Source organism: Nothoprocta perdicaria, unplaced genomic scaffold (genome assembly GCF_003342845.1).
Source record: "Nothoprocta perdicaria isolate Ctin4 unplaced genomic scaffold, notPer1 scaffold_7, whole genome shotgun sequence".
Lineage (NCBI taxonomy): Eukaryota > Metazoa > Chordata > Aves > Tinamiformes > Tinamidae > Nothoprocta > Nothoprocta perdicaria.
This window is the reverse complement of record NW_020455976.1, coordinates 3,367,779-3,376,566: the sequence shown is the minus strand read 5'-3', so window position 1 is coordinate 3,376,566 and position 8,788 is coordinate 3,367,779. Positions and strand designations below refer to the sequence as shown.

General features: G+C 41.9%; 1 protein-coding gene across 1 annotated transcript in view; it reads right to left on the bottom strand.

The window, feature by feature from the left end:
* Positions 1-3,870: 3,870 nt before the first annotated feature.
* SORCS3 (sortilin related VPS10 domain containing receptor 3) overlaps positions 3,871-8,788 on the bottom strand; it is a 180,121-nt gene continuing 175,203 nt past the window's right edge. The window contains exons 25-27 of the mRNA XM_026050684.1: positions 7,476-7,581; positions 4,570-4,730; positions 3,871-3,997 (exon numbers count right to left, since the gene is read on the bottom strand). Coding sequence (XP_025906469.1) covers positions 3,933-3,997; positions 4,570-4,730; positions 7,476-7,581 — 332 coding nt within the window. The 3' untranslated portion in view covers positions 3,871-3,932. The remainder of the gene's footprint in view (positions 3,998-4,569; positions 4,731-7,475; positions 7,582-8,788) is intronic.

Below are 8,788 nucleotides of genomic sequence, written 5' to 3'. Positions count from 1 at the left end.
AGCTTTAGTCTGGGAACTCTCAAGYGCAGGATAAACTAAGTAAAGGATCTATTGGTGTTTACACCCAATTTATGGCCATACAGAGTCAAGAGGTGCAGCTAGTCTCCAGGTCTCATGCATTATTCTTGTGTTGTAGCTACTACAAAAGAGTCCATCATGTGGGAAAGGCTGGCAGCGATAGAGGGCAATGACCTGGTCCCTTGGTCACTCTCTCCTTTTCTCTTTCTATACAACTACAGTGGGATCTACTCATGCTTTATTCATAGTGCTACCTCTTGCCCTCCTTACGTAGATAAATAATCATCTACAGCTTTAAGCATTTCCATTGTTTTCCTCAGGGGAAAAGTTCAAGGGAAAAAAAAAATGACAACATTCCACAATATCAGATACACAAATGGAAGTGGACAGTCCTCCAGTTTGTGCCAAGGTCCCAGCTCAGAATATCTCAAGAAAGATGGATAATGCTGATGGCCTAATTCAAACCTCACAGAGGTGCCACAGAGAGCTACAGCCTCAGGTATCCCACTGGGATGCAGCAGATGCCCTTTTGGCATCCTGAAGGAACAGCCTCCAGATCAGCCATGGGCACAGCATGCCCACGTTCCATCTGCCATCAACCACAGCTGGTGTTTTAACACAGCAAGTCTGATCTGGCAAACATGGTGCCACATACATCCTTGGGTGAGCTCTCTCTGGCTGCACATGGACTGCACTCTGGTCCAGAGACCAATGTGATGACCCATCCAGAGAGAATAGGGAATCACAGAATGGTTGAGGTTGGAAGGGACCTCCAGAGACCATCTAGTCCAACCCACCCTGCTCAAGCAGGGACACCTACAGCCCATGGAACAGGGTGGCACTCAGGCAGGTTTGGAAGATCTCCAAAGAAGAAGACATAATAATACCTACTAGATCTCATGGAAGATGAAGTTTGAGTCCACTCAAGAATCAATTTTTTTTTTTGTTGGGGGGGGGGGGACATTTAGTTTTGACTCTGTGGTTTTTCTATTTGTTTATTTTTGAGCACCTTTAGGAGAGTTTTGTATGGAAAATGGATTGCTGGACAGATGTTTCTCCAGCAATTAACTGCATCATTTAGAATCTTCTCAGCCTTACTGAGAGTAAATCTCATTATGAGAAAAATGTTTCTATCTTTTCAGTGGCCTACTCCTAGTTTTCCTTCCTTGCTTTCTCTCATTTGTTATTGGAGATCTGACTACCTCTCCATTGCATCTTGAAGAACGTACAGGGAGACCCCAAATGTGAAAACTGTAATCTCCTATTTTTTTTAAATCAATGGATGATAACTTCCATGAAAAATCTAGAAAATTCCAACCATCAGTGAAAAAAATAATCACTTTGTTTTCAGGTTTAAAAAAAAAAAACAAAAGGTACTAGAGGAAACAGTGATTATTTCTCATTCAGCCCTGTGCAGCACCTTACAAAAGCAGTCCCTCAAATCCTAACGATCAGCAAAGACTGAGATCAGCCCAGAGTTTAGCTCAAGGCCCACAGGACCATTGTTTATGTACACCCCTCCCATCTAGATCTAAATGGGAAGCCATGGCCTTGCACTAATAGTGTTATCACCAGAYTGGGCCATTACTGTAAACTACTTTGGTGTTTCAGTGGAACAGAGACAGTAACGCAACAGTATATGCACATGTGATGGATGGAAACTCAAGGTCAGAGAGAAAAATACAGCCATCACTCTCCAGCTTGTACTAGGAACTGGAGCAGAAAAGTGAAGAAGAAAATAGAGAAGGATTCTTTATAAATTAACAGAAAACCCCACAAGCCTGACTTAAATGTAGGAGCAGAAGTGAGATTATTTAGCTTTAATATCCCCCTACAAAAGAGTATTTCCCTAGGTTTTAACAATTTAATCTTAAAATACCTCTTGAGTTCATTTGTAAAATTATGTTTAACCACTTTTCTCACCTGCTTTAGGTCACATCAAGATTCCAGCTTTTGAAAGACTATTAACAGAGTGAACAAATAGAGTAGAGGGTGGTTTGCAGTCAGTTGGCATGCAGGGAGGTAGCTAGTAACACCTTATCCTTGCCATCTCCTCATCTCAGTGCATATGTATTAAAGGTGAAGTCCTCTATCCAAACCCTATAAGCCGGTTACAAAACATTGTCACCTGACCTGATTTATGCCTCTTATTACCATGCAAGCTCTGGAACATCTTCCAAAAAGTGTCTCCATTCTTCCATTTCCACTTGGTCTTCTAACTCAGCACTCTGCAGAATAAGGCTCATCTTTAGCATCACCGACTCAAGAAAAAAATGTTTACAATAAACCACCAGTGTTTACCTCCTGAGCAAAAACTCCACCACTCCTAAGGGCTATCCTTAACTCGGTGTGCTAGAAATTTCATAATCCTAAAGAACTTTTCACTACATCTTCTGTATTAATTTCCATTTTCTGTTTGGAAAGCAYCAACCCACCATGCAAAGGTTGTTCTGATAGCATTTCCACCCAGAACTATAAGCCTGTAAGTCATTCTGCTGCATTCACAGGAAAGGACTTGGCTTGCTCAGTTGTGAAGCAGGTCTCATCCTGTGTGCCCTCATCATATCAATTGTCATGCTCAATAGCCAGAATCTAAAACTCTCCTCTCTACAGCATTTTACCTCACTAGCTTAACTGCTAAAGCATGACTTCTCACCAGCAGCAAAGCTACTGCAACCTGGCTCATTGCTGAGTTGAGGCTGTAGGGTCAGCTTGGCCTTTGTACCTTATTTGAGCCTTGGGGTGCTGCCACCACACTGGTATTAGCTCACATCGAGAACATGATAATTTTGTCTGTTTTCTTTCTTCCTTCTCCCTAACGGGTGCTACAATGGGTGCGACAAGTGATAGATGTGAATAATTCTTGAACATCACTGAAATATTCATGACAGCCTCACAGGCTGTCCTGCTAAAATCTCTTTCTGCTCCATCATCAGAAATAATAATGTTTTTAAGAGGCTTGCAGTAATACATGAAGAAATCATCTGTGCTAGTTTTACACAGCAATGTAAGATTGAAATATGACAGACAACTGGAACACGCTCGGAACAAAAGAGTGATTCAAGTGTTCACCCCAGTCCCTGGCTGGCTGGCATGTACAAGTGTGTGTGTGTGYATGTGTGCATGTGGTTCAGGTTTTGTTTTAAACATTTCTTTTACTAAACATTAAATTATTTCCCAAGAAATAAAAAGCTATGTACATTGTAATTATCTACAGTAGGCCTTCGGCATCCTCGCTATTCACATGCATGGGGTTTGGGCTGCATTCATAAAYTCAGGCGTGCTTCTTGACTGCTTGTGTGCTGCCGCCTCCAGCCAACCACTCCACAATCCAAGGAACACTGCTGTGTTTGATTATTCTGTTTTCTTTTCTCCATAATCAAAAAAGCCAGAGGGTGATTAAAATAAAAAGCAATTAAAGGAGGCCAGATCCAGCACAGAGCCGAGACATGCATGTCACTGGAAAATAAGGGCTGCTGGCATGTTACAGAGCCTGGTTCAACAACGCAGTCTGAGCCCTGGTTCAACAACGCAGTCTGGCAGGACGAACTAGCTGATTCATGACTTATTCTGGAAAGAGTGGAAAAGGGACCATTTATATACAACATGCTGCCCAATTTACCTATTGGATTTGAATATTTAATTCTTATTTTGTACTTAATGGGATGCTGGCATTCAAATCCCATTGTATTTTGCTTTTACTTTCTGATCTGTTGAGTATTTCCCAAATTCTAAGAACACTTGTTATTTAGGAATGCAGCCCTGGTAAACAGAAAAAACCCACCCCATCCCCTCCCAAATGATAATAATGACATATAACTCTTTCTTTCTTTTCATAATAATAATAATAATTATAACAATAATAATTACAAATAAAAAGTCAGAAATGTTGTAGACCAAGTGGATTTCCAGTATTAAACACTAGTGCAGTTAGGGATTTCCTTTGTGCTTTCGCTGTTGGCAATTGTTGAGATGCTTCCTATAAGGAAGAAAAAAAAAGAGGGAGTCAGTGCAGTGGCTTCAGCAGTCTGGTCTATACTGCTTCTCAATTCCTTTTATGATGAGCTTGTGCAATGTAGAGACATAAAGGTGCTTAAAAACAAGCCACCCTGCTTGGTGTTTGCAGTAAGCACAGAGCCGACTAGCAGTAATTCCGTAAGCCATATATTCGCATGTAACTGGTAGTACAACAACCCTGTAAGCTTGGCTTAATCAATTCTTCTGAGGACTCAGGGCATTTGGGATCCCTTCTCAGGAGAGAGAGGGTCRCAAACAGGCCGAGGTGATAGTCACAGCCATTACTTACGACTACACACTGCTTCCAGGCTCCTGTGCTGGCCATGTAACAAACCCTATGAGAAAGACTGAAAAGGTCTAGGAAAATAACTCCCTGCTACTGTGTTCCAGACAGGGAGATTTTCCAGTGCCCCTGGCTCMAGAGCTGACCTGCAGTGGCACCTGGGATCACGGTCACTGCCTACCCTAATGCACCAGTGACCAACACCCTCACCCACAGAGTGAAACAAGCCCCAGCAGAGCTCTGTGTCTCACCCATCACTCGCGTGTCCAGCTCCTTGTCCATCAGCTCCTCCGGGTCTGTGAACTCACTTAAGGTGATTTTAGGGGCATTTTCACTTTGGCTGACAGAGCCGATCATTTCCTGCTCCTTGTCATGCTGAACTTGGGCATAAATGTTAATCCAAGGGATTTTCCTGCACAGGAAAAGGAAATGAGAGGTTATATTTTGTAAATCTGGGATTTKGGGCATGTCATTGATGAATCAGATCCATTAAATTGAGACTGATCCCAGCAATGCCAGTACTTGCAGTGGAGTACTAGCTCTCACAATGGTGAAAGAATCAAAGTGATGCTCAGATTGCAGAGCTCCATTAGCTGTCACTAATGCCAACACTAGTTTAATACTATACTATTCCAAGTCTCAGGCCACTGCCTGCCAGTGCCCATGGGCCCATCCAACTCAAACCTAAATATACTGGTCCTTTGAAATGAGAACACAGAGGATACTGCACATCCAGCTCAGATAACAGCAATCAGTTAAGTGGAATCAGATGCAATTCCCAATTCTTTGCATCTATTACATGATCAGTGGTGCACTGGAAACCCGAATTAAAAATTTGACTTGAGCATTACTATCAATTGGAGAAAAAAAAAAAAAAAAAAAAAAAAAAAAAAAAGCTAGATTTGTTCTGTAGACAGAACCACACCGATTCAGTAGGGGTTGCCAAGACTGTGTGTGGTCCGTAAGGAGGTGTCAATTTTGTTTTTTAATACCCTTAAAAGAGCTCTGTGCCATGCATTCCACATTGCCCAAACGGCAGAAATCAGGGGTTTTGTTCTATTACTTAAATCACAGGGCAGAAAGTGCCTTTGAAAGAAGTTACATAAAATCCTATCTCTTTATGCTAACCTTTCTGCTTCTGGCTATGTCACAGATTGAAAGCATTGGAAATTGTCTCAAACCTCATGAATTCAAGAGAGCTACACTGATTTTATGTTTTGGCATCCAATTCCTTGTGCTATTGGCTTGATTTTGCATTCTGCTCTTAACCAACAAGAAGTCAGGACATATTTGGGATGTTTAGTAACAGTTAACAAATTTCACATTCTTCCTCCTTTCTGCCACCCACTCCCTTTCTCACCCACAAACAGGTCTTACAGATCACTAACAAACATAAATGCTACACAGAAAAGGCTGTAGTTATGTGGCTGTGATTCACATTTTGTTCAGCAGTGACAGAATTAACTACAAGAACTTSCCTGTTAGCATTTTCACAAGTCACACATAGTGCACTTGGAGAGGGGAACTTTTGTTTGCCCCCTAAATTTCCCTAGGTTTCYGCACCCAGCATTTTTCCTGCTCCTTTTCCACCCAGAAATCCTCAACATGCATCTTTCCTTAACATTCCTGCTGAGTGTACAGCTCAATGGACTCATAACAAGGAATCTATGTGCAAACCAGCAAAGTGCTGATTTTCTGAATTTGTGAAAATTAAAATTCATGCAGACCCATGATCTCCCCACCACCTTTTCCTGTGAGCAGCAGTTGTGTATTCAGGCCAGGATCACAGTTAATCACAAACATACATATTGCTAATGGGCCTCTGGAACAATGAGAGCTCGAGGAAAGCTTTTGTTTTCACCTCCTGTTTTCCATTAGGAGTTGTCACCCGCTCTCCTCTCTGATCCATTGATCCAAATGTTTTGGATGGAACTAAAGAAATTGCTTTCTGTTCCAAAAAAATCTACCTCAGAGAACTCTCAGTTTTTAACTAACAAACACTAAGTTTTGCCAGTTTGATGGGTTTCTCCTGTTTGGGGCAGAGCATACAGGAATGGGACGCAAGCTGACAGGCTTCGGTTAAGCAAAACCCATACTTCAACCACCATTCTACTTTCCAGACTCGTAATAGATTCCATTTTTGGCCAGGTTTGAAAAGGCAGGGTCTCCCCAGACCTGAAGCACCGCATGAGGCTGCTCTCAACATCCATCTTTGCTTGGAGCAAGGTATGCGGAAAGCTCAGCATGCAGCAGAATCAAATCAGATGCAGAGGAGTTATACTCAGGTTTTTATTAAGGCTCAGGATACTTAAGGAGTATGAGGGCTAGTTTTATGAGCTGTAGCTGCGTAATATGACCTGCAGCCTGCCAAAAGCAAAGTGCAAAAGAGAAATCTTAGCCCAGATTCCCAAAGGCATTTTGATGCTTAACACAAACCTTTGTGGCTCTGAGTCTCCCTATTTTAACATAATCACACCTGCTCCTCTGCAGGACTAAGCTATTCACTTTCAAGATACAAATGAGATGCAGCTGTACAAAGGCATTTGGCAAGAGGGCCACAGAACATAGAGAGACATCCCACCATGTGGTTTTTGACTAGGTTTGTATTGAGTAGCTCAATACTCAGGAAGCACACAGGATTCCCACTTCTGGCCAATGGTTCAAACAAGCCTGCTGATGCAGATCACAGCTTGTTTTTTCAGTGAGCTTCCAGGGCACAGAGCCTGTGGTGGAGGGACAGGAGAGGGTGTTATATATTCAGCAACGAGAGAGATGTGATCTTGAAACAACCAAAGGATCACTGATCAGCTGAGTCTACTACAAGTCAATCTGATGAAGATGCTCAGGCCAGAGCCTTTCAAGACATACACTTCTGACTCTCAGAAATGACTGAAAATTCTCAACCAGCATAAATCCAGTGACAGATCTCAAGTTTGTTAATCATGCAGATCTAGGGCTATCAACAGCTAAATCTTCAACTGCTGGAAAATATCATTCTTCCTAACGGACAGTGTCCTTTTGACTACTATCGCTAAAAAATTCAAACCTTAAACTGTATAAATCATTTAATTTCTACAGTCGAGGCACAGCTCTGCTTAGCTTTCTTAGAAGCTATCCATTGTCTCCTCCTCCCACCCTCAAAATTTTCTCTACTTACCTCTTGAATTTGTAGATTAAAAAAACAGCCAAGCCTACAAAGACCACAGACAAGAGCATCAGCATCGCCGAACTGCTGTGGCCTGTGCTGGAATCAACCAGGGGCGCTGCAGGAGGAAAGAGAGAGAATTACATTTGCATTTGTTCCTTACTAGGGAACACACAGGTATCAGAGTGCTGAACTGTCTTCTCTCTGCTATGTGTGCTTTATTATCACTACTGCATGCAGCATGGTGTTTTCAGCAAGGCAAATCAGTAGGAAACAAATTGATCTCCTTGTCCTTTGAAATCCAAGCTCCCTTTTCAAGACAGTGCAGGCTAACATCTACTAGTGAAAAGGCACCAACAAATCACGCCCATCTGAATGGCTAATTGGTCCTGTGCTAATATTCTGAGCTATTCCATCTTTCCCAAAGACTGGTGTAGAAATGAAATTTATRAAGTATGACTCAATTCACAGACACTGTGGTTTATGTCTGTTCTGCTTTGGAGAAGGTATCTCAGATTATCCATGAACACTGTTCACTGTTCACTGTTCAGTGTTCTGTCCACAGAACACTGTGTCTCCCATTTTCCATTGTCAAGTCTGTCTCACTTGTGACAGAGATCTCTTCTCATGAGAAGTCTCAGGGCTGTCAAACATTAAATATAAGCCCATGACTTTTTAAATGAGTTCACTCTTCATATGGGGATAGAGTCCAAAGAAACAATCCTAGACCCAAGCATGCACTACTTTAGAACAATTTGGAGCTCTGATCCATCTATGTTTGGCATTTTTAGCAGGCTAAAGACAATCTATTTTATAATCTTCTGTGTACAGTTTCTCCAACAGCACACTGAGGGAGGCATCTATGGCTTAACRGTATGAACAGCGTGCTGAAAATCAAAGTCCAGTGACAAGACCCTCATGATGAGCAAATGATTGTAAGTAGCAGCAGAGTTTCTCATTCTGCATAAATATTTGGTTCAGTGTTTTTATTGTTCTCTGTTCTTTCTCTATGACCCATGGGATGGGAACAAGTCTATGCAGATAGAAACATTTCTAGTTCCATACCCAAATCTTTCCACTTGGGAGTCTTATCCTGCCAGTATCCTTCTTCCAGCATTTCTGAAGACTCTTGGAAAAGAACTGGCTCCTATTTCATTTGAATCAAAATGCTATGGGAATGATCACGAACAAATGCACACCCAGCATCCCAACTTGAAGGTGTGAGAACAGTTGAGCATTGCCACCTAAATCTGCACTACTGCAGATTTCTTTTTTTTTTCTCCAGAAAAAAAAGCAGATTCTGAATGCAGACATTAGAGTCTAGT